Source organism: Phodopus roborovskii, unplaced genomic scaffold (genome assembly GCF_943737965.1).
Source record: "Phodopus roborovskii unplaced genomic scaffold, PHOROB, whole genome shotgun sequence".
Taxonomy (NCBI): Eukaryota; Metazoa; Chordata; class Mammalia; order Rodentia; family Cricetidae; genus Phodopus; species Phodopus roborovskii.
This window is the reverse complement of record NW_026125391.1, coordinates 20376718-20402127: the sequence shown is the minus strand read 5'-3', so window position 1 is coordinate 20402127 and position 25410 is coordinate 20376718. Positions and strand designations below refer to the sequence as shown.

The following is a 25410-nucleotide window of genomic DNA, read 5'->3' as shown; positions in this document are numbered from 1 at the left end:
TGTGGCAGAAAATGCTTGACTGTAGTTCTATTTGAAACTCTGGCCAGGGTGTAATAAGAAGGTGCACCATTACTGCTAGCTAGTCATGAGTAGTCTCGAGCAAAACAGTCTCAAACTGGTTTTAGGGTGATGTTTGTAGTCCAGATGCATCAGGTTGAGTCAAGTGGAAATGATGACATGGGGCCCCAACTTCTTTCCGGAGAGTTCAAAGATTGCTGTTAGGAAATGTTATTATTCCTTGTGGAAAACTTAAACATCAATATTAAAGTAAAATTTTCAAGTTTTAAGGTATGCATTAGGGAAAGACAACAATAAGCATTAAAATGTACATGAGAAAATTATGATTTCAGAGATAAAATTGCATATAAGAAATGAGTCCCCAGATTTTGTTTTCTTCTGCCTTACACCAATTGGCTTCTTGATTTAAGGCAGAAATTGTGAATTTAATCTTAATAACATGCTTGAATTTAGAGAAGGAAAGCCAATCCAACTCCAAAGCCAGCATTGGTTTACATTAATTGAGACTACAGGAATACTAGATAGTAAAGAGAAATAGATTTCTGTATAGAAATAGTTTACTAGAATTAAATATTTTTTTTACCATAAATCAGATTCCTTTTCATTAAGTGATTGTTTCTGAGGAGCTGTCTTCTCTTCTGTAGGTACCTACATGTTCAGTGTCTTTTGGCTGTTTGAAGATAGGTTTTCTCTGTTTTCCTGTAAGAACAAGAACAGAATACTTCCCCTACCTTTGAGAGGTCTCTGCATATCTCATGGGACCTAATTTGTTGGATGACTTGTCATTTCTCTTCATTAAGATGTTTCTCTTATTCAACTCGGATCTTGATTAACTTAGATGGTATCCATAGTTTTTCTTCTCCTGTAGATACAAATGTGAAACCCCTACCCCAACATAATACATATCCTGGTTTCCATTCTGAGGTCAATACATCCTTGAATTATACTGGCTGATTTAGTTCAGAAGTTTTTTCTATTGTCCAGTATCTTTCTGTAGCTGTTTTTCTTTTTCATCAGCATTAAGAAAGAAGTTTAATGTTAATAAAGCATTATGTAATCTGTGTTTGGGTGTCTTGGTTCCTCCTGCCTGTTTATGGAGCATTTCTTTTAAAGTACGATTGGGCATGGTCAGTGCCACAGAAGGAGACAAAGTGAATATCCCACAACACTGTTCAGCTTGTTCAGCTCTGCCTCTGGTGAAAAATTGTTACTTTTCTCAAGAGCTCCACTCTGGAGAAGGAAAGTCTTACCCAAACCTCATTCAACAGATTTATTGGGAGGGAAGAATCAACAAAAGAAATACAAAGCACAGTACTTTTAAATTGATTTAAAAAAAAATGCTTAAAGCATCCACCCAATGAACCCATTTTCCTCTGTTTTCCCCCAACAAATGCGCCTCAGGATATTTTCTCCAATCTTGTCCCCTGCCCCAGTTCCTACTGCTGCCATCGGTTTCCAGTTCTCACTCACTTTTAAGGACTGGACTGTGAGATGTGTAAAAAGATACACCCTCTAAGGCAGCTTCCAAGGCCTGGACAATGGAGTTCAAGTTGTTGCTCATGGATTCAGTTCACTCTCAGGCTCAACCATCCTCGCTGGTAGTTTTTGCCCTGTCTCTTGGGAACAGTGAGTGTAGAAAGTCTGGGCCGAGAGCTGGGGAGATGGCTCAGAGGTTAAGAGCACTGACAGCTCTTCCAGAGGTCATAAATTCAATTCCCAGCACCCACGTGGTGGTGGTGACTCACAATCATCTGTAATGGGATCTTTTGACCTTTTCTGGCATGCAGGTATACAGGCAGAACACATAATAAATAAATCGTAAGAAAGTTTGATCGGGAGGCAGGCGGATCTCTGTGAGTTCGACTCCAGCATGGTTTACATTGCTAGTTCCAGGGCAGTCTCCAAAGCTACACAGTGAAACCCTGTCTCGAAAAACCAAAAAAAAAAAAAAAAAAAAAAAAAAGTTTGGTTTGGGGGCTCAGGGGTTAAGAGCACTGGTTGCTCATCCAGAGGCCCTGAGTCCAATTCCCAGCAATGGGGGTGGCTCATAACCATCTGTAACGAGACCCATTGACCTCTTCTGGCCTGCAGGCAGAACACATAATAAATGAATCTTAAAAAAAAGTCTAGGTTGAGACAGCAATGTCGGTCTGACATCTAGAAGTGTGCAGGCTGCAGCCCTGCCACCTGAAAGAAGGTAGGGAGTGTAGAGTTTACAGCAGCCGGGACCACAGCTCACCGATGCAGAACTCTGTTGTCTCTGGTCCAAATCCAGTCGCGGACGCCCTCTCTGATGACGTCAGGCCCTCCCGCACTTCTGATTGGAGTAGCTTCCCCTCGCGATATTTCCTTGCCAGATCCCGGTTTGCTTGCTTTCATCCCTGTGCCGGGACCGGCTGTGGACCGTGAAACACGTTACTCGCCGCCGGGACGCCGTAGACTCGACGGGCTCCCGGGGCTCGTCGAGAAGCTCTTGCAGGTGCTCTGTGCAGACGTCCCCGGGCACGAGGTTTGACTCGCGGGCGTGCCGCCTGCCGGGCGCGTGGGACCGACTCTGCACAGCGCGCCCGGGCCGGCTCGCAGGGCCTCCCGGGTGTGCCAGCCTGGTGGCTTTGGTCGCTTAGGTGCCCGTGGAGACGTCCCTTTCACCACTTTTTCGTCCGTCAGTCATTCTGTCATTCTTCGGACTCCACGTGGGCGTGGGAGAGATGTGGATGGGAGGGAGGCAGCAAATGGTACCCACGAGCAGAAAACCACCAGACTAGGCTGTTTTTCCGCCCTGGGGAAGCACACTTCTCCAGGACACAAGCAAACTCAACGAATCTGTTTTTGTGCGAACTTCCCATTTACCACAGTCGTCTCCACAGTTAACTTCCTCAGCACCACCTCTTTCCTACCTTGTACTCTGGCTGCTCGTTTGGGAAATTATTCCCTAAATTTAACCGAGAACTTTAAATTCTTCCCTTGTGGCTTCCCTTGTCTAGCTGTGTTCATTCTTAACCTTTGGGCGGGCTGCTCACTTGCCTTTACTATGGTGACTTGTTGTCCAAAGTAGATTCTTCAGTGTCTGGGCTAGCCTGTCACTTAGGTGTCACACTTTAGGTACTAGGAGGTCCGCCCTTCTTCCATTAAAGGTATTTGTCCTTTCCAGAATGCCTCTAGCAAATGTTAATTCCTTGTCCAACAGATGTTAATAAAGCAGCCAAATTGCCCGAGTGTCGAAGGAGTTGAGAATTAAAAACACCGGACACATCATTAAAATTGCCATCTTCATGGAGTTTACTATTAGGGAAAAAATATACAATGTACGGGTGTGCGAGTGAATGTAATTTTAGGTAGGAATACATGCTGCAAAAGAAATAATCGGAAGTCATGTGTGTATCAGAGAGATGACATCTTAGGTGGAGTTACATAAAGCTCTTGGTGGTATTCAGTCACAAACTTGGATAATAAGAAATAGGCCTTGCCATTTGTGTAGGACGGCATTAATGGGTAGATCTGGAGATCTCATAGGTGATAATAAGAGCATCAGGGACTGTGAGAGCTCTTAAGGAGGCAGAGTAGATTGATTCGAAATGAATAGCAGCAGAAGCTGGGGCACGATTGTTTCCAGGCCTTGAATGCTAATACCCAAGTATGAATATTACTCATTAATATTGTTAATTATTAATATAATTGAGACGCTTATAAGCAAGTGCATGGTTAGACTTGGTTAGTGTTTTAAGAACATCACTTTGTTGACTGACAAGAATGGATTTGTCAGAGGCAAGAGGGGCCCAGTTAGGAAGGTGTGTTGTGCGTGTAGGTGAACTATATTGTGTCAGTTTCTGCCTAGGGGAGCCTGTTTAAAGGTAGCCCATTCTTCATTGGACCACAGAGGTCTCCTTTGACTTAAGCTGGACTCAGTCTCCTTTATGCTTTACTTTATAATTCTTCAGTGGGACAAAAGAAATCTCTCCTTCAGAGTATCAGCTATTTTATGGACTGCATAACAATACCCCATTTCAAACAGTAGCAGCTAAAAACCTAGACAAACAAACAAAATGCCCACAGTTTTTCTTTTGTAAACCAGATATCCTCAGCTCAGTGATTCTCAGCCTGGGGCAGTTGTGACCTCTAATAGTGGCACTGTTGGGAGACACCTGTTGGTTGTCTTAACATGTTGGTAGTAACATGCTCCTGACATCTAGTGGGGTAGAGGCTGGGGACTTCAAGCATCATAGTGCACAGGACAACATCCTCAACAAAGTCATGTGGCCCCAAGTGTCAGTGTTGCAGGAGAACGCTTCACTGGGCCAGTGTCTTAAGTTCTTCTTTCTTACAGAGACTGCTGTTCCTCCTGTCTAAAATGGGTGTGAAGAAGAAAAGAGAAGTGCAGGTTGCTGCGCTGACTGTCTGCCATCAGGACCTGGAAACTTTGAGATGTACGCAACTTTTAATTTTGCTTGTTTAGCAAACGAATTTGAAAGTTTGCAAGCAGAGTCATTGGATCTCTGGGACCCTGTAGAATATAATGTTGAAATTCTTTTATTTTTAAGATTTATTTATTTATTATATATACAGTGTTTATGTACATATTTGCATGCACATCAGAAGAGGGCACCAGATCTCATTTTAGATGACTGTGAGCCACCATGTGGTTTCTGGGGATTGAACTCAGGACCTCTGGAAGATCAACAGTGCTCTTAACCTCCGAGCCATCTCTCCAGCCCCTGAAATTCTTTCCATTTAAGTTTCCTTTTTCTTTTTTATTTAGTTTTGGATAAATCGTTTTGTTACATATTATTTGTCTTTAGACTGAGTTCTACTTGCTATTTTGGTTTATATACTTTTTAAAAAAGATTCATGTATGTATGTGTGTGCATCATGTATGTGTGTGTGTCATAAGAGGGCATCAAATCTCCAGGAACTGTAGTTATAGAGGGTAGTGAGCGACCATGTGGATGCTGGGAGCTGAACCTGGGCTCTCTGCAAGAGCAGCCAGTGCTCTTAATGTCAGAACCTCTACATCTAGTTTTACTTTATTATTTATCTGTGCATGTGCGCGGGCACATATACATGCCTGCGGATTTTCACACATGAGTGAGTGTGCCCTGGTTACTTTTTCTGTCAATTTGACACAAGCTAGAGTCATCTGGGAAGAGGGAAGCTCAATTGAGAAAATGCGTCCATCAGATTGACCTGTGGGCAAGTCTGTGTGTGGGGGAATTTTCTTGAGTAATGATTGATATGACACCCTTGGACTGGTGATCTTGGGCTGTATAATAAAAGCAAGCTGAGTAACCCACGTGGAACAACCAGTAAGCAGTGTTGCTTCCATGGTCTGTGCTTCATTTCCTACCTCCAGGTCCCAGGTTTGAGTTCCTGCCGTGACTTTCTTAGTCATGGGCCTGGGAGTTGTAAGATAAAATAAACTCTCTCCTCCTCCAGTTTGCTGTTGATCACAGTATTTACCATACAGTAGAAAGCAAACTTGGACAGGATGTGTATATGTGGGTGTGCACGTGCCCTGATTCGGGTGTTTGAGGTCAGAAGACAACTCTTGAGAGTTGGCTCTTCTCCTCCCTCCACGGCCTGGGTTCTGGGGATCAAGCTCAGGCTCAAGCTTGGCGGCTAACCTGTCTCACCGGCCCTGGTTTATACCCTTAGCAGTTTGGTGGAATGTATAAGAAAGGTACTGTTAATCCATGTGTAGCTACAACGTTGAAATTTTTGTTTGCGTTCCTTAGCTTTTGCTGATGTGGAAGGGACAAATCTAGCCTCTTTGCTGTTACACTGTGTACAGCTCACAGATGGAGTGTCACAAATCCATTCTGTTAAACAGGTAAAGTTGAGTTTTTGTTCATGGTTGTGTCTTGAGTATTCTCATGCTATTATGGATTTTTAAAAATTATCTGACAAGTTTTGGCTTCGGTTATTTATCACCAAATGATAGTTTCCCTTTTTCTGTTCATTGTACAATGACCTTTTATTCAGAGTAGCAGTGGAAACAATACCTCACCTTCTGCCATCACTGGGACTATGATTAGATAGGTAATTGTGCGCAATTAAAATATATATATATATATATATGTGTATTTATCTATTTAATGCATTTGAATGGCCTGTCTTCAGGCACTCCAGAAGACGGAATCAGAACACATTACAGATGGTTGTGAGCCACCGTGTGATCGCTGGGAATTGAACTCAGGACCTCTGGAAGAGCAGCCAGTGTTCTTAACCTCTGAACCATCTCTCATTTTTTTTTTTAAATTTTTATTTATTTATATATTATTATTATTATTATTTTGGTTTTCTGAGACAGGGTTTTTCTGTGTAGCCCTAGCTGTCCTGGAACTCACTCTGTAGACCAGGCTGGCCTCAAATTCACAGAAATACACCCATGTCTGCTTCCTAAGTGCTGGAATTAAAGGTGTGTGCCACCACTGCCTGGCTTTATTTATTTATTTTTTTAAATTATTAATTTTGAATCTTTAAAACTTTTCAGCAGGCACATTTGGAAGTTAATTTAAAATATAGATTGTTCCTATTTGTATTTCCTCATTTAGATTTTCTGCACATGCACACTACTTTGAAATCAGTTAAATATATTCTGTATTGCCATGTATTAGGAACGTGGCTGTCAATGGAAGTGGGTCAGCAAGTTAGGAGGGAGGGACAAGAGTTAAAGGTTTATAGATACTGGAATCAGGCGGGGAACACAGCTCTGTTGGTAGAGTGCTTGTCCCACATATACTAATACCCCCCACTCCCCTGCCCCGTTGGCTCCTCAGCATCACTTAAGTCAGACATGGTGACACAGGTCTGTTTTCTCTCAGGAGGTAGATGCTGGAGTATCAGAAGTTCAAGATTGCTCTCCCTCTTCCCTTAAAAAAGAAAAATGACTTGAAAGAATATTCGTAACCATCTTAGTTAGATGTATTTGATATTAGAAATTGCTTTTAATTTTCTTTTTTAATTACAGATTGTGCCTCTCCTGGAGAAGGTGGATAAAAATGGTGTAAATGATCCTGCTACTCAAAGTTGTTTGGACATCTTAGCAGGCATCTATTTTTCACTGACTCTGAAGAACCCCTTGAAGAAAGTTTTGGCTAGGTAAGGAAAAGAAGGGAGATTAGTTGAATGATACAAAAATAGTCAGCAACTGGGGATACACTTCAGTGGTAGAGTGTATACTTGCCTAGTGGGAGAATCCTGGGTTCCATCTCAGCACTTATAAAAGGAAAAAGAAAAAAGAAAAAGCAAAGTAAACTTCATTCACCATTGTAAAATTCAGCTAAAGCATATTACTACAAGTTTGTTTATGGTATTGTATGTATGTCTGAGGTCTTGAGAGAACAAAAAGCCTTAGGTTATAGGATGTAAAACCCAAGCTGCACATTTATTCTGTGGGCCCAAGGTCTCTGGTTTTTGGGTCATTTCTTTTATGTGAATGTTTAAATCTATCATCTTGCTTCTTTTCTCTCTCCCATCTATGCTAACACAGACGGTACAGAATTACTTGCTTCATATAAAGCTTTTAAGTAATACAGAAGTCTACAAAATTAAGTGAAGCTTGAATTCTACCAATTCTGCCTTGTTTCATTTTCTTTAGGAAAGGTTTGCCACTTTACTTTTGGTTTTTGTTTTTGAAACCTCTTCTTTGGATTTAACATGTATACTAATTTTTAGTTTTAATATTTTTATAGAAATGAGATTATATTCTACACAATACTCTGTAGTTAGTTTATTCACTAAAGAATGTCTTGGAAGGCTGGTGAGAGGGCTCTGTGGATCAGGGTAATTCCTATCAAGCATGACTGCCTGAGTTTGAGCTCTGTCTCCTACATGGTAGAAAGAGAGAACCAACTCCTGCAAGTTATCACTGTCCATATGTGTCCTGTGGTACCCAGGTGTCTCCCTCAGTAAACAAACAAGCAAACAAACAAATAGAATATCTTAGAGAAATTTCTATGTCAAAATAGCCCTTATTAAATATATTCATTCATTTTTGTTTTATGTGTTTTGTCTGTGTTTATGTCTCTGTACATACTCCATATTATATCAAAATGTCTATCACCTCTTTTCTTCAAATGTGGTAGGAATTTGAGATTGACCTATTTGAAGGGGTAGTTATTTGGTATTTGAAGGAACAATGTTCTGAATGGAGGAAATAATTGAAAAGATTTTGATAAGCTTTCAGAACAAAGACAAGTCATAGCTAGAGCTATGTGATCAAGGATTGAGATGAGGTCAGAGGGCTAATGGTGAGGGAGAAAAGCAGGTTTTGAGAGGCCTTGTGGCTTATGATGAGCTATGCTTATTGATGCGGCTGTATGTGGAGCTTGCTAGAGGATCACAGGTAGGTGGTCAGCTCTCTGTCTCTGTGTTCTGCATTTGTCAAACTCAGGTCATGTTCTGAACATGTACAGACTTGTTTTCTTTATTATTGTCCATAACTGTTTATATAGCATCCATATTGCATTGGGCAATACAAACAACTTAGAGGTGTTTAAAGCGTTGGGAGAGCATGCACAGAGTGTGAAGTAAGTTCTCTGTATGTTATGCAGGAGGTCGAGCATCCCCCAGTTTCTGTACCTGGTTGGTTCTGAAACCATTCCCATAATAAATGGTGACTGCATGATGCTATTGCTCTGGCTACTCTCTTGAGAGAAGCCTGGGGGAGGGGGTCAGAAACAGCAAAATGGGATCAGGGAGACAGATGAGAAATGGTAGATCAGGGAATTTGGGTGATTGCAGTTTAAGGTTATAACTTTGGGGCTGTATTTTGAAGGTATGATTCAATGTTTAACATTTGTATATTTCTCCTCCCTCCATACTTAACCCAGTGATACAGTCTTTCTATCCTTTGGTTCTCTTTTGCAGCTCACTGAATGGCCTACCTGAATTTTTTCTAACTGAGGCCACACACAGTTTTACTTCTCATCTTCAAGAAGAATTAAATACTGCTGACTTACATTCTTATAGAAAAGTAATCGACAATATATCTTCCTGCATGGAGAACTTTAACCTGGGTAAGCCGGTGCTTTTCCTGGCTAACATCTGTCTATTATCACATCACTTTTTTTAAATGTTCATTTTGGCAAAAGCTCCTTAGCATTGTTGTTTTCCCATCTGCAGGTAGATCAAGTGTTGTTAATCTGCTTGAAAATGGTAAGTTGTCTTGATATTTTCTTTTGCTCTGGGGGGGGGGATTGGGGGAGAGCTTCTTTGAATTTTTGAGTTTACTCTTTCAAGTTTCTTGGCAGTAGTAGAGTACCCCAGATAACCAAAGTAGACCATGCCCCTTTGAAGTTTCTGCTTCTCTGTGACATCATTTTTGGTAAATGTTTGAAAATGTCACTAGTACTGAAGCTGGAACTCAGTTTGGAGTTCTGCTTTGTCATTATATTCTTTTTTCTTTCAGTACTTCAATTTCTGCACAAGAGTTTAATTGAAATCCTGGAAGAAAACAGGCAAGTGCTGTATGTTTGCATGCTTGTGCATGTCTGTGTGCACTTTTGGAATTGTCTCATACAAAGGAACATTTCTAAAAGGTCTCAGAATGTGCTGTTTCCAACATTTGGCACGATTATTTAAATTTATTTCTTTTTAGGATTTATGTGTATGCATGCGTGTGTATACGCGCGCGCGCGCACACACACACACACACACACACACACACACACACACACACACGTGTATAATTTTTGATTGATTTTTGAGACAGGCCAGCCTAAAACTAATAATCTTCCTGCCACAGGCTCTCAAGTGCTGGGATTACAGGAATCTACTACCAGGCTCAAATGATAATTTTTAAAGATCATTATTATGATTATTAACAGAGGTAAAAGTTATTCCCCCTACCATTGAGTGTTTGATGTTTTCATGGGTAGAATTTCTTATTATCTTTCTGAAGATATTAAAAATAGTCATCTTTTTTTAAGTTGTTTTTTCTTTTTACCCCCCCCCCCCCTGTATTTTTGGCAAGAAACTTTCTCAGAAGTCTAATGATATTGTCTGGACAAATGTTTGGGAATAGGCATTAAAAATGGATGCGAATCTGTGGGCACTGGTAGGTTTGACTGTAGGCTTGGATTGTTTCTTGAACCCTTTACATCATAATCTTGCTCCTTGGGGAGCTGTGGACAGGGTAAGATATATTGAGAAGACAGAACCAAAATCTCCTTACAGATGATTTAGAGAGGATGGGAGGCCAGCATGATTACAGTAATTTTAGAGAGAGATCCCAGGAGGTAGTGCAGGTTTGGAGTCAAGGACAAATTTACATATTTCAAGATACCTATTCGATACCCAGATGAAGACTGTGGGTAGGAAATTAGAAATACAAGTTTGTAATCTGGGTTAGAGCCAAAAGTTGTGCAATTAGTCCACAGAATATAACTTAAATCATCAAGGGAAAGAATTAGATGAGAATAGAGAACTAAGTAGGGCTGAATCTTGGGGAGCTTTGACAGGTTGGGCATGTCTCACTATCAGTGAATCTGCTTAGGGTACCTGAGGGTTTGGGTTGCTCCTTCATATCAGAGAGAAGGGGGCGGGGCATGAGAGGTAAGAGAAAAGCAGTTAGGTGGGTAAATAGATTAGAGAGAGGGGAACTATCTAGTCATGTCTAGGAGAAAATCTAGGACAGCGTGTTGAAGGCAAGTGGAAAAAGTATATGCAGATTGAGTGTTCCTGCCTGTATGTGTCTCATTAGTTCTTTATTTCTTCTTTTTAAAAGTTTCTTATCTTTGCCCTAAAATAGGGAGTAAGGTTAATCCGGCTGAGAAAGAGGGAGCCTATTGCAATTAAGAGTATTAAGGAGTTTACAGACAGTGTCTATGTAACTGGAATGCTTATCCCAAATTGATTTAGGCCCTTGGGTGCAGGAATGTTGTGACTTTAGAGAGGGTAGAAATGGTGACATTAATATTTGAATTTCCTATTGAAATCTTTTCCTTTCTTTATAGAAAATTTGCTGGAAATCATATTGTTCAAACACAGTTAATGAATGACTTGTTGGTGGGAATTCGAGTTTCGATGACATTAGTACAGAAAGTACAAGGTCTCCAGGGTGATCTCTGGAATGATCCTGGTTCTCCTATCTGGCAAACGATGTGTAGTTTGCTGAACTTGTTCACCAAGTGTTTAAATGATGGTAAGTGTGACAGTGTACACACGGTGATCATGACTGTGTGCCAGTCAGCTTTTTCTGTACATGTGATTGAGATGTGGCACTTTAACCTATGGAGAAGGGACCTGAACTACATGATTTCAATGCTTTGTTTGCTTGATTTTTTTTTTTTTTTTCCAAATGTATGAGTTCAGCAAGGATGAACTTTTCCCAGTTTGCATGTGTATATATGTCAGCATGTTTATTGTGTACAAAGGAGAAACACCAATACTCTCATTGTTGGAAAATCACAGAAGAAAAATCTTTTTTTTTTTTTTTTTTTTTTTTTTAATTTTAGTTATTTGTTCCATATAGTGTTTTACTTGCATGTCTGCCTGAACGCCAGAAGAGGGTACCAGATCTTATTTTAAATGGTTGTGAGCCACCATGTGGTCACCATGTGAACTCATGATCTGTGGAAGAGCAGCCAGTGCTCTTAACCTCTGAGCCATCTATCTCTCCAGCCCCAGAAAATTCTTTAGAAGTAGTTACCAAATTAGAAAAATGAGTTGAATTCTTAATGGTATTATAGTCAGATAATGACAATAGTTGTTGATTATGAACCTGGTAGCTTAATTTCTCCCTGTATCCCTTCTGTCTACGAGAGCTATACCACTAAGAAGCCAAATAGAAGAAAAGAATTTTCTCTTCATGTGAGTATTTCAATTAATAAATTGAAATGAAGTAACATGATAGACCTTTTGTAATATTCAGTGATTGATGTAGTGGCCTTAAGCACCAATAAAACCAGAAACAAAACCAGACAAAATGTGCCTCTTAGATTCTTTGTAGCTACTCCATGCCATCTTCGTGAAGGGACTGAGTTTGAGAGTGATGTCATTTGTAGGTTAGCTGCTAGTTTGCAGGAATCAGGACTGCATTGAATTAAGATAAAGGATATACCAGGAATAAGCAAACATAGTATCCTGGTTGAAAGAAACTCTGCAAGTCAGATGGGCAAGAATTCCTCATCAGAATTGTAACAGAGAGACAGAGGGGCCTATAGTGTAAGATACTTAAATGACAATTAAAAAGTGATTTGGCAGCTGTCCTGTCTAGAAATACATGCTTATTTGTTAATGCTATTGAAGAATATAAGGAAGTCATTACTGTGAAAGTCAGAACAGTGTTTACTCAGGGTCTGAAAGGGATTGTGGTTGGGGGGCAGGTACATGGGATGGGGAACAGATAAGTCTCAGGGCAGAAGCTAAGTGTTTTTTTCTTTTTTTCTGATGATGAGTTACCTTCTATAATTTATTTATCTGTATATGTATATAGAGAATCTTTTTTTCTTAAAAAAAGGGGTTATATAGCTTTTGAGCGTTACAGAATAGGTTAAATTATCCTTTTTATCTGCTATTCTGTGTGTTAATGCATATATGAATTTAACGTAAATAAAAACAAAATTAAAAAATGAACAAGAACAACAAAAATAAAACAAACAAACAAAAAACCATCAGGTGGTCGTGGCACATGCCTGTAATCCCAGCATTTGGGAAGCAGAGGCAGGTAGATCTCTGAGTTTGAAGCCAGTCTGGTCTACAGAGAGAGTTCCAGGACAGCCATGGCTACACAGAGAAGCTCAGTCTCAAAAAACCAAACCAAACCAAACCAAACCAAACCAAACCAAACCAAACCAAACCAAACAACCCAACCCAAACAAACAAAAAACCCCAAGGGGTTACAAAGATGGCTCTGTAGTTAAAGAGCACTGGCTGCTCTTCCGGAGGCCCTGGGTTCAATTGCCAGTGCTCACATGGCAGCTCACAACCATCTGTAACTCCAGTTCCAGGGGGTCCTATAACATCCTGTTTTGCTTTCTTGGGCACTATACACACAAGGTGCACAGGCACACATGCTGGTAAAACACTCATACCCATTACATTTAAAATGAAAAAAAGAAAAAATGAAAAAAAAAAATTGGCTGGACAAGGTATCTCAGTGGGTAAAGACTTTGCCACATGACATGTGTTTGATGCTTTATCTCTGGAATTCACATGGTGGCAGAGAATGGAGTCTTACAAGTTGTAGGACTTCACACACGCGAGCGCGCACACACACAAAAAACACGGGGACCTGTTTAGAACTCATGATCACAAGAAATAGTGACTTACTTTGTTTTTGATGGGGGAATTGTTTTAACACTTGTAACTAGGAAAAATTACCTTGGACTTTTAGAAATTTAAAGGAAACTAAATTAGTTACTTTAAAAAAATGAATTTTTAATTTATGTGTTTGTGTCTCTGAGTTTGTGTGCACATGGGTTCCCGAGGAGGCCAGAAGAGTGTGTCTGATCCCCTGGAGTTAGAGTTGTAAGTGGTTGTGAGCCATCCAGTGTAGGTACCCTAGGAACTAAACCCAGATGCTCTGCAAGAGCACCAAGCGCCTTACCCTCTGAGCCATCTCTCCAGACCCTGAATAGTTATTATCATCAAGACAGAACTCAGACAACTTTTAATCTGAGAAGTAAAAAAAATCTGGTGAAATACAAAGGAGACACAATTTAAAAACATTTTAAAATGTATTTTTATGTGTGTATGTGTAAGGTCTTAGGAGTTTATGGATCCCATGTGAACTTAGGTGCCTGTGGAGGCTGGACTATGGCAGCAGATCCATTTGGGGATGCTGGGAAGTGAACCTGTGTCCTCTGTAAGAGGAGCAAGTACTCTTGACTGCTGAGTCATCTCTCCAACCCCTGATATGTTTAATGAGGCAAAGTTGATGATACTCCGGCAGTGCCATTCTTAGTAATTTAAAGATTTTTGTGTTGGTAGAGTGTTTAGCAGAAAACCATATCACAAAGTTTAGAGGCAGAAGACCCAGAGCTCCTGCCACTAATTAGGAGCCAGCTGTGCTTTTGCTGTGACATTTTTATTATGTTAGTGTCTACCCATGTGCTTGCTGCCTCCTGTTTGGCGTCTGCTGTAGCTGCAGACATCATGTGTTTGTGAAAGGCAAGACGAAGAGTCTTGCATCTTTTTTTTTTCTTCCTTTCTTCTTTTCTCTTTGTTCCCCTTTTTTCTTTTGTTTTCTTAAATATATGTTTGCATTCCTTTGTGCCAGAAGAGGGCACAACAGGCAGTTGTGAGCCATGATGTGATTGCTGGGAATTGAACTCAGGTCCTCTGGAAGAGCACTGGTGATCTTAATCTCTGAGCCACCTCTCCAGCTCCAGGGCCTTGCATTATCATCAGAAAAACTAATAGATCCAAGGGACTTCTCCTATAGCTCAATGGCCTGATCCCCTTCAGTGGCGTCTTTAGTTTCAAGGAAGGTTGTGTAAGCAAGAACCCTGCTTTTGGCTAGTCACATGGCTACCCAAAGTCAGATTTGTTTTCAGAGATGAAGAGTGGCAGAGTGTGGATATTTAGTAGTTAACCTAAGGTGTCTATCATACTTCTTAGTTTGAGGTGAATAATTCTTACTACTGGAGGCCAATGTGTATGTAAACAATAAGAGGATAGCAAATACATTCTCTGATCTCATTGAGTGTTGTGCCAGCAAGGTTTCTAACTGACGTTGGTGTAGATGCTTTTCACAGAGGCCTTTAGAGCTCTCTGAGGAAAACTGTTCATGGAATGGGAATACAAAGGCACCAGTGTTGGGAAGGGGCAGGTGACAGTGTCACTGAGAATGCTAGTGGCATAGATGTCTAGATGAGTGTAGGCTGCTAGGCAAGAGAGGAATCACTAGTATGTGCTGGGCTTAGCCTTCCTCTTCATTTTCTTTTAAACTTTATGACAACTTGTCTGGTATGAGGTATTTTTTTTTTTTTCTCTCTCTCTCTCTCTGTCTTTTTTTTCTTTCCCTGAAAAGAAAGCCTAGTTCCTGAGAGGTTAAGTAACCTGTTTGGGATCTAGTCACCTGAGAAATGTTCAAGCTGAAACCATCTAGGACCCCAAAGCCCTTCTCTTTCTGCTACACCAGACTCTCCATCCTTTAATACATGATGACTGCTTCTCCCTCCCCTAATAGATGACCTGCTGCAGACTATCCAGAGCACATCGGGGTTAGCTGTTATCCTTTTTGTGAAGACCATGTTCCGTCCGTCTGAAAAGCTTCCTGGGTTGGTGAGTGCATCTCCTTTTTTAGAACTCTGCTTCACCAAGAGTTAGACAGACATCAATTTGTTTTAACTTAAATATTTTATTGGTTATTATTTTACAGTTATTTATTTATGGTGTGTGTTTGGGCACACATGTATCACAATGTATGTGTGAAGGTCATTGGGCAACTTGTGGTAGGTGATTCTCTCCTACCGCATAGATCCTGGGGATCAAACCTAGGTTGTTAGATGTGACACTAAGCCGTTTCACTGGCTCCTCAATTTTTAAACTGCATTAGCTGAATTTTAAAGTTTATTTGGCACAGTTGGGATTTTTCCAGTAGCTCTTTTCTCTTATAATGATAATTCTAAATGCACAAATGAAGTGGTGGCAGGGACGATGACAGGGTAATAACAGCTGTCTGTAAGCCAGTTTTGCAAAGATAACTACTATTAGCGCTTTGGTGACTACCCTCCTAGTTTTCTGTAGGGCTCTCTTTTCCGTTGTGTGTGTTAGCATGGCAAGAGATGTTTATAACATTACAACTATGCAGTGACTAATGTTTAAACACACAGTGATAATTTTCTGATAGTCTTTTTATTGAGACTAGACTTTGTAATGTACTTAATCATACTTTATCATGTAATAATTTTTTGGTTGTGAGCCTAGCTTTATCATGTAATATAAGAGGCATGTATGGGTCAATTTTTAGTGAATTTGACCCTAGGGAAAGTGTAATTTGGTAATGTAGACCACAGTCTTTGTATTGGCTGTTAGCATTCTTGTTTCCTCTCAGTATATTATCTAGAAACTCACTTTGCCTAATTAAACATACCTGTATTCTGAGGTCGTGCAAAATAATTATTCTTGTATGCAACTGAATTCTTTTCTCAGAACTCCTCTAAAAGTGTCCTCATGTCCATCTGCAGGTGTTGACCTTTATGCTTCACCCTTGCGTCCATCTCAGCAAAAAGATTCATGTGCTTAGATTTAATCATTTTTCCTGTTAAAGTTAGTGTAATCATTTTAATGTTTGTGGCTGTTTCATCATTACTTTTTCTAGAATGTTTCTGGAAATATTTCAAGAGATTTGTAGGTTTATATTTGAGATGTTTATATATTATTACCCCTGTTGTTTTCCAGATCAGCAGCTTGCTTCTCCAATCAGTTGACTGCACCAGCATCCCTGAGTGGTTCAGGAACAGCTGTAGGAGCCTGTGTTGTGCTGACTTGCCAGCATCAACTCTCTTATTCCTGTGTCAGGGAACACTTGCTATGTTGGACTGGCAGGACAGGAGCATGGACCCAAGCGGGGAGGCTTTGCTCTTGGATACTGGGCGTGTTTTGTTTACCTTGAGTTCACAGTGAGTTTTGGTTTTGCTTATAAGACATTTGAAGGACATGACTGAGCCAACAAAGTCAATTCAATTAAATGTGATTAGGATGAATCCTAAATTAAAATTGATAGATGAAAATACATGAGAGAGAAAAGACAAGGTAATGAGAATGACAGTCGTAGGAATTGCTGGTGCCGGCTAACCTAGTGAACATTTCTGACGTTCATTATCTGTGCTAGCTTTTTGTTTGTTGTTTTGAGTCAGTCTCATGTTACATTGAACTTACTTTGTGGCCAGGGCTGGTTTTGAACCCCTGATCTTCCTGCCTGTCCTTCCTTAACAGGTGTACACTACTACACACAACTTATTTTGTTTTTATTTGTTTATGTGCATCTGTGTGGTGGGTGTTGTGTGTGTGTGTGTGTGTGTGTGTGTGTGTGTGTGTGTGTGTGAAGTGCCATGGAGACCAGAAGAGGGCAGTGGAGCTCTTGGTCCTGGAGTTTCAGGTGGTTGCGATCTGCCTGATACTGGCGCTGGGAACTGAACTTTGGACCCCTGAAAGAGAAATATGTGCTCTTATCTACTGAGCTATATCTCCAGTCCGTTACCATTTTTAAAAACTTAAAAATTTGGGTTTAGGAATGGTAGAACACATGACCCTATTTGCCTGAGTGTAAAACGCTTGAAGATTCACAAGTTTCATGAATCCCAAGCAATCCAATGTGTTCTTCACATCGATAGTGTAAAAACTTAATATGTTTGATAACTCAGTTGAGATTCAGACACTAAATGCTCACTTCTGAGCATGTTTTAGTAAGGTCTTCACAGAGCTGAGCTTTGTGGGTGTTGTGCCATTGTGGATGGGACCATGTATTTAAAAATGTCAGAGCAGGGTCTGGTGAGCAGACTTAGCTGTTAAAGTTGCTTGCCAGCAAGCCTGATGATCTGAGTTTGATTCATTGAACTGACTTGGTAGAAGAGGACCGGCTCCTGCCAGTTTTCCTTAGCACACATGTGTGCACACACTAAATAAACGAATAAATAAATAAATAAATAAATAAATAAATAAATGTTATACTTTTTTAAAAGTCAGACCATGAATACAGCCACAAAATAAGCAAAAAATAAGCAAGAATATTTGAAATGATTTTTACAGGTTGGTGATATAATTTATATACTATAAATTCACAAATGTAAGGTACACAGTTCTGTTTTTTATTGTGTTTATGGATTTGTACAAGCATCACTACAGTCAGCCTCAGATTGCTCCCATCTTCCTGGATGGTCATGGTGGTATCCTCAGGAGGCAGAGGCAGTAAGATGAGTTTGAGTGTAGCCTAGGTCACCTAGTGAGACCTTGTCTTAGAATAAATTTACATCATTCTAAAACTGTAGACACTCCAAGACCAGTTTTTCCTAGCTGGGCCCTCAGGCTATTTTAAAATTCCCAGGAGAGGTGAAGGAGATGGCTCAGTGGGTATGAGCACTTGCTGTGCAAGCATGTGGACCTGAGTTCAAATCTCAGGCACCACATGTGCCTTTGCTGCCAGCATAGTAAGGACAAGTCAATCCTGGGCTCTCTCTGGCCAGCAGCCTTTCTAGCTGAAATAGCCAGCTTGTAGTTCAGTAAAGTCCCTGCTCAAGGAGGTAAGGGAGAGAGCTAGAGAAGAAGACACCACACATCTTCTTTTGATCTCTGTGCATGTACACACACACACACACACACACACACACACAGATTTAGTTTTAAAGGTTTCCTTCTATTCATTTTTTAATTTTTTTTGTAAGGTAAAAAGATTCATGTGAATATTTGACTTTCAGTTTGGCCTTATTCATAATTTTGTTGTTGCAAATTTCACTGAATTTTCTGCTCATTGTTTGTATTTAAAAGTTGTGATGTTTGTCTAATTTCTTTTACTAGACAGTTTATAATAAGTTGTGTCATTTTTTTTTTTCCTCCAGGATTAAGGAGTCAACATTAGAAATGTTCCTGTCTAGAATCTTGGCCTCTTGGACCAATTCAGCCATACAAATCCTTGAATCAAGTTCCCCAAGCCTAAAGGCCTCTCTGAATGGGGATTCAAGCATAGCTAGGAGACTTTTGGAATATGTTTATACACACTGGGAACATCCGTTGGATGCTCTGAGACACCAAACCAAAATTATATTCAGAAATCTTCTGCAAATGCACCGGCTCACTATGGGAGGGGCAGATGCAGTCACTGAGCCTTTCTTTCTGGAATTGACTAAGAGTCTTCTGCAATTAGAATGGCATATTAAAGGGAAGTATGCATGCCTTGGCTGTTTGGTTGAATGTATTGGAGTTGAACATATTTTGTCAGTAGATAGAACTATTCCATCTCAAATCCTAGAGGTGATGGGAGACCAGTCATTGGTACCTTATGCAAGTGACCTCTTGGAAACCATGTTTAAAAATCATAAGAGCCATTTGAAGTTCCAGACTGTCACCAACACTTGGATGGATGAGTGGCATGAAACTTGGGTTTCTCCTCTCCTGTCTATACTATGTGGAGGAAACTTGGATCAGAAGTCTTATGTAATCGATTACTACTTGCCAAGGTTACTGAATTACAGCCCGGAAAGCCTGCAGTACATGGTGAAGATTCTTCAGGCATCTATTGATACTGAAACTGGTGAGAAATGTTTGTTTTAGTAATTTCTATTTAGGATACATAAAGTAGGTCCCTGTGCAGGTGCATGTCATCTAGTTTAAATCTCTCTGCTCTCCCCTTCTGTAAGTGGTAAAGAATGCTGATAATGATAGCCACTTCAGATTGAAACTGATTTGACTTTTCATAGCTGACTGGTGTTTTGGCTGAAGTGCTTTTGCCAAGCCAAGGAGTGATTCCAGCTATAAGGTTTTATTTTTTAAAAGATTGGTTTTATGTACATGAATCAGTGTGCTTACTTGTCTAGCATCTGTGTGAGCAACACATGTGTGCCTAGTGTCTTTGGAGGTCAGAACAGGGCGTTGGATCCCTTGGAATGGAATTACAAATAGTTGTCAGCTGCCATGTAGGTACTGAGAATTGAACCTAGGTACCCTGGGAGAGCAACCAGTGCTCTAGCCCCTAGTTACAAAGTTTTAATTTATTTATTTTTTCTCAAACTAGAGTAAGAGTGTATGTATTTTATATAATTTTCTTATATAATTTTATATAAATTTCTTAGCCAAGTGATTGAGGTAGCAATTAAAAATGCTTTTGGCAGGCTTAATAAAAACAGGTGCGTTTTCACAATAAAAAAAAAAAAAAAGACTATGTAGTCATTTAGAGTAGGGGGAACATGCCACTGAAACTCAGGAGTACGAAAGGAATCATGGCTTATCCTGAATGTCTAGCCGTATGTGGTGGTGTATGTGTCTAATTCCAGCACTTGGGAGGCAGGGACAGGATTGCTTCCAGTTCAAGGCCAGTTTCGTATACATAGTGAGTTCCAGGTAGACCATGACTTCATGAAACTCTCCAAACACATAGATTAAAAATGAATGTACAATTATAACCCTGAACATGGTAATCTCAGATTTTTTTAATTTTGTTTGAGAGGAAATTTTGATATCTGTACACAAAACCAGTGGGCTATTTCATAATCTTTGCAGTGTCCTTGCATTTGTGAGAGCACTGAGCCTTTGGCTTTATGAAGCTGTCCTGCCGTTAGCTCCTGTTTACTCCTGTGAGCCTCAGCTTCCTGTGCTGTGTCAGAGAGCAGCTTTGCTAGAAGGTGATGTTCTGCTGAAGTTAGGAAGTCTTTGTGGTCCACATCTTCCGTTCTTCATAAGTGAGAATAACTCCAAAATGCATGTTGAGGGCCAATGCTTATTTTCAAGGAAATAATAGTCTTTGAACTAGTACAGTGTTTCTACTGTTCTTGTGTAATTGTTTTAACTTGTCTCTACTTGATTTATTTTCTTTTAATTCACATAAGGGTGGATGTTTTAAAGTTTTAAGGCCAAAGTTAAAAGTATTAGAGAACTAAGTTGTGAATTCTTTATACTAATGAGATAATTACACTTATTGAAATTATTGGCATGAATGATTATTTTCATTCATTTTTAATTTAGAATAAGTACTTCATGTTAGATTGTAGTTTAAAATTTAATATTAATTGGAACATAAAATTTGGCACCTCTTCGTCATTGCACAGCACAAGACAAAACAGTTGTTTTGCTTTCAAGACAAAAACAGTCGTTTCTCCTCTTAGGGTTTTGTAATCGCAGAGGGGCTCTGGGAGCGTTGATGGCATGTCTGCGAACAGCTAGGGCTCATGGACATCTTCAGTCTGCAACCCATGCCTGGGAGGACCTTGTGTGTGGTGCAAGGATAAAGCAAGGCTTAATTCACCAACACTGCCAAGTAAGGAAGCTTTTGTTGCACACTTAGTCCCCAATAGCCAATTCCTTTAGCAGTCCTGGTAGCGGCCCCTAAATTGTTAGGATAGTAGAGAGTGGCATCCTTGTGTTCAGTGTGTGCCGTGTCTAGTTGGGAGCATGGACAACTTATGTAAAGACCCTGCATCTCTGAGGGATGTCATTAGTAAGGAAGGAGCTTGATGTGGAAGGCCTGAGAGCCTCAGCGTAGGTGGTGGAGTATTAGAACAGCACACAGAATGGAAGCCAAAGCTCATGTTTGGGAACACTCTCATGCTACCCTGATGACGTCATTGGTCCCAAGTTATGAACTGAATGGGTCTGTTCATTGGTTATCAGTGGAGTCAGAGATGAAGTTCAGAGGATGGGCAAAAGGAAGCCAGGAGATGGGCTAGTGTGAGCTGGAAGTGAGCTCTAGTGGCCTGGAGTGAGGTAGCCTGAAAAAGATGAGAGAGGGGTGGAGCTGAGTGCTTCATAAATAAGGCTTTGGCTTGTGAATGTATGTAAGCCTCAGTTTATACATGTTAAGACAGTTTTATAAGAAGTAACTACAAGGTGTTTTGGATTAAGAAACCTTTCTGAGATACATGTGGGCAACATGAAGTTTACTTTGGTCTTTGGCAGCTTACACAAATATCACACATTTGAAGTGTTTTAGGCTTATTTGAGAAAGTTGGCATTTTATTGTTTGGTGTATTTTAGGTGCGGATTGATACACTAGGCTTGCTTTGTGAGAGTAATCGGAGCACAGAAGTAGTCTCCACAGAAGAGATGCAGTGGGCTCAGTTCTTCATCACATACAACCTCAACAGTCAGTCTCCAGGGGTACGGCAGCAGATGTGCTCGCTCCTTAAAAAGGTAGAATTTTCTATCAGAATGGGAAAGTAGTAATTGCTCCAAAAATGGCTTTTTTTTTTTTTTTTAAATGTCCCAGCTTTGGTGCGAGTGTGGAATGGGTGTGGTATTGAGCTGTGTCTTCATGGCTCCAGTGTCTTCTTTGAGTTCAGCAAGTTTACATGTGGGATGAAAATCCCTCACAGAGCTGGGTGGTGCTGGTGCATGCCTTTAATCCCAGGACTCGGGAGACAGAGACAGGCAAATGACGACTGAGTTTCTGTGCCACCTGGTACAGCAGCTGTTTTGTCCCAAAGTCACACACAGAGTCTTATATTAATTATAAACTATTTGGCCAATGGCTCAGGCTTCTTATTGGCTAGCTGTGTCTTCATTATTAACCCATTTCTATTAAACTGTATATTGCCATGAGGCTGTGGCTTACCTATAATGCTCCTTCGGTGGCTACATGGCAACTCCCTCTAGACGCCTTTCTGCCTTCCTCTTCCCCGAATTCTAGTCTGGTAGCTCCATCTATACTTCCTGCCTGGCTACATCCTGCCTGTCCATTAGCTTTATTCATCAACCAATAAGAGAAATCTATATTCATAACATACAGAAGGACATTCCCCATCAGGTGCATCTCTGTGAGTTTGAGTCCAGGCTGGTTTACAGAGTGAGTTCCAGGACAGCCAAGGCTACACAGAGAAACAGAATTTTGAAAAAAACAAAAACAAAAACAAAAAAAAAAAAAACAAACAACAACAAAAAAAAGGTTTTAAAATCCAGCAGAGAAAGTTCTTTCATTTGGATATAAAGTAACAAACAGAACAATCCTAAACTCTTTACAAGTATAACTTTGAAACATTTTATTCATTTATGTAGGACAGGGTTTGCAGGAATTGGTTCTCTCCATCTGCTGTGAGGACCCTAGGAATAGACTTAGGTAACAGGCCTCGTGGCAGACACCCTCACTCACTCGACTGTCTTACTAGCCGAAGCATTTTTTTTCTTATTTTGAAAGAAAAAGTCCAGCATTGGGGTTCTTGGAGCGTGGGTGGTTTGAAGAAGGTGTAGGCAACAGGGAAGGAAGCACTTGAATTTGTAAGTCCCTCAAGGAATGATAATTTCATGAGTAAGCTCATCTTGAATCATTCGTATAACACATTGTGATAAGGAATTGGTATAGGTAAGGTATAGGAATGACTGTATCCCCTTTAGGGTCACACCAGTTTAAAGGAAATGGGAAAACTGGTTTGATTCTGCTTGCAGTAATACGTTGTTTTTTGGTAAAACTATAAAATGTTAGTTTTATGTCAAAAAGAAACTGCAGATTTCAAAATTTAAAAACCCAGGTACTCTGCTAGCCTTAAATTGTCCCTGCAGGTTGGTATTTTACTCTGTGGCTTACATATTCTTTTAAATGTCTTTTTCTCCTTAAAAGTTGTTTTGTAGGGTACAAGAAAGTTCTCAGGTACTTTATAAGTTGGAGCAAAGGAAATCTGCACCTGACTCAGAGAACGGGTCCAGCAGTGAGCGGCCTACTGTGTCTTTACAGCAGTATAAGGTAGGTGACGTGCCAGGCACACACGCTGCAGAGTCAGACTGAGGAAGCACTGGAAGGCAACAAACAGAAATGTCTTGGGGAACCATGGCTTTGTGCTTTTCCTGGTCATGCTGGGTGTTACACACTCCCCTAGACCTGGGTACTCCCTCCACGGCAGGTAGCCTAAGTTACAAAACCATGCAGTACTTGAGGAATATCACACCTGTTGCAGCTTATTTCTTTGACATTTGCTTAGTTGCTACTTCTAAAGTCCACCTCTTCTCAGGGCAGAAGACTGTGCTGTGGCTCTGGCTCATATTGACAATGTTTGTGTGCTTGCGGGCGTGTGTGTGCGCGGGCGCGCATGTGTATGTGTGTGTGTGTGTGTGTGTGTGTGTGTGTGTGTGTGCTTGCGCACTCATGCGCGCACATGTGCATGACAGCACATTTATGTGTGTGTGGTCTTGAGTACATGCATGTGGAGGGCAGAGGTTGACAGGAAGTGTCTTTCTTGATCACTCTCCATTATACTTTTTGAGACAGGTCTCTCACAACCCTGGAGCTTGTTGATTCAGCCACTGGTTGGCAGCAAGCCCCAAGCAACTGCTTCTCTGTAATCCAGGACTGAGGTTATCACAGGTGTGCATTGCAACCCTAGGCTCTGGAGTTAGGGATCCAGCTCAGGTCCTCACGGTTGTATAATAAGCACTGTACCAACTGGCCCATCCTCCTGTAAATCATCCAGGGCTACATAGTGAGCTCTGTCTAAAAAACAAACAACTGAACCACACAAATAAACATCAAAATCACCAAACAAACTAAAACCCCCAACAACTTGGTTTGAGGGTCAAATTAGAAAACCCTTTGTAAACACTCATTGGGCCTGAAGAAAGGGCTCTTCAGGTAAAGGGTCTTGCTGCTAGGCCTAATATCTGAGTTCCATACCTGGAATCCATGTGGAATAAGCCTACTTCTGACAATTGTCATTTGATCTCCACATGGGCACCGTGGCATTTGCTGCTCACAAACAAATACGTACATAATAAATAAAATAATAAAAATAAAAAGGTCTCACTGGGAGCCATTAACAGTGACTTAGAGTGTTTGGAGCCCTGCCCTGTGTGTGTGAGTTGAGTGTGATGTTCATTAGCCCTCTCAGGTCATTGCTGGATTTGAGGACACATACTGCCATTGCCTCTTTCTGAAAGGAGTGACATGGCATTCATTGAAATGTCACTTAAGCCATTAGGAACATAAAAGTCTGTTGTGTGGATTGAGATTCTAAATTTTTGCTAAACTTGTGTTTTGGTTTTTGCTAGATATTCCTTTCTCCCCTCTCTTGAGATAAGGTTTCATTGTGTAGCCCAGGTTAGCCTTAAATTGTATTCCTCCAGTCTTAGTTTTCCAAGAGATATGAGTGTGGTCATGTGTGCTATGTCTGACAGACATAGTTTTTTAAACATTGGAGACTTAATCAAAGTCAGTCTTATGGTTATGATCATTTCTTATAACTGTTGACAGTCTGATTTTTGGAGGTTGTGGCCTTTGCCCTGTGTTACCATCATCATACCAGTGGGTGTCATGTAGTGTGTGATAGGCTCAGTGCCAATTATAGACCAAGTCCTGAGGAAGAAGGGGAGGCTGTTAGTTGATAAAGATGTCTTTTAGGGTAGTGGAGTTGATTTCTTACCTAAATAACCACTCCTAATGTCTGGAGTACTTTCAAACTCATCAAACACCATGTACCTATGTTTTCATTTAGTCTTTCATCATAAGGCTGTGGGTTAAACAGTCACCCCCATGTAACAAGTGAGAAAACCGAAGCTTAAAAATGTTGAGTGACCTCAGCCTCAGGTGTAGAGCCAGTAGCCACACCTAGATTTGTTCCTGACTGGAAGCTTTCCATGGGCTCCCTTAAGTGGGGGCTGTTAGGCGAGAGAGATGAAGAGCCATGTGCATTGCAGGAGTGGCAAGGACTGGGCGTAGAAAGCTAAGTGGGAGATGGTATTTGGGATCTTAGTAGGTGGATCCATAAGTTAACTATTAGGGCATGGGCTGGGTTGGAGTTCAGTTGGTAGAGGGCTTTC

The 25410-nt window shown here is 40.6% G+C and overlaps 1 protein-coding gene across 1 annotated transcript in view; it reads left to right on the top strand.

The window, feature by feature from the left end:
- Positions 1-2431: 2431 nt before the first annotated feature.
- Thada (THADA armadillo repeat containing) overlaps positions 2432-25410 on the top strand; it is a 275181-nt gene continuing 252202 nt past the window's right edge. Inside the window, exons 1-14 of the mRNA XM_051175184.1 lie at positions 2432-2497; positions 4343-4442; positions 5748-5842; positions 6983-7113; positions 8884-9032; positions 9139-9171; positions 9425-9473; positions 10971-11158; positions 15149-15243; positions 16363-16583; positions 18519-19210; positions 20778-20929; positions 21646-21801; positions 23222-23344. Of these exons, the coding sequence (XP_051031141.1) occupies positions 4367-4442; positions 5748-5842; positions 6983-7113; positions 8884-9032; positions 9139-9171; positions 9425-9473; positions 10971-11158; positions 15149-15243; positions 16363-16583; positions 18519-19210; positions 20778-20929; positions 21646-21801; positions 23222-23344 (2160 nt within the window). The 5' untranslated portion in view covers positions 2432-2497; positions 4343-4366. The remainder of the gene's footprint in view (positions 2498-4342; positions 4443-5747; positions 5843-6982; positions 7114-8883; positions 9033-9138; positions 9172-9424; positions 9474-10970; positions 11159-15148; positions 15244-16362; positions 16584-18518; positions 19211-20777; positions 20930-21645; positions 21802-23221; positions 23345-25410) is intronic.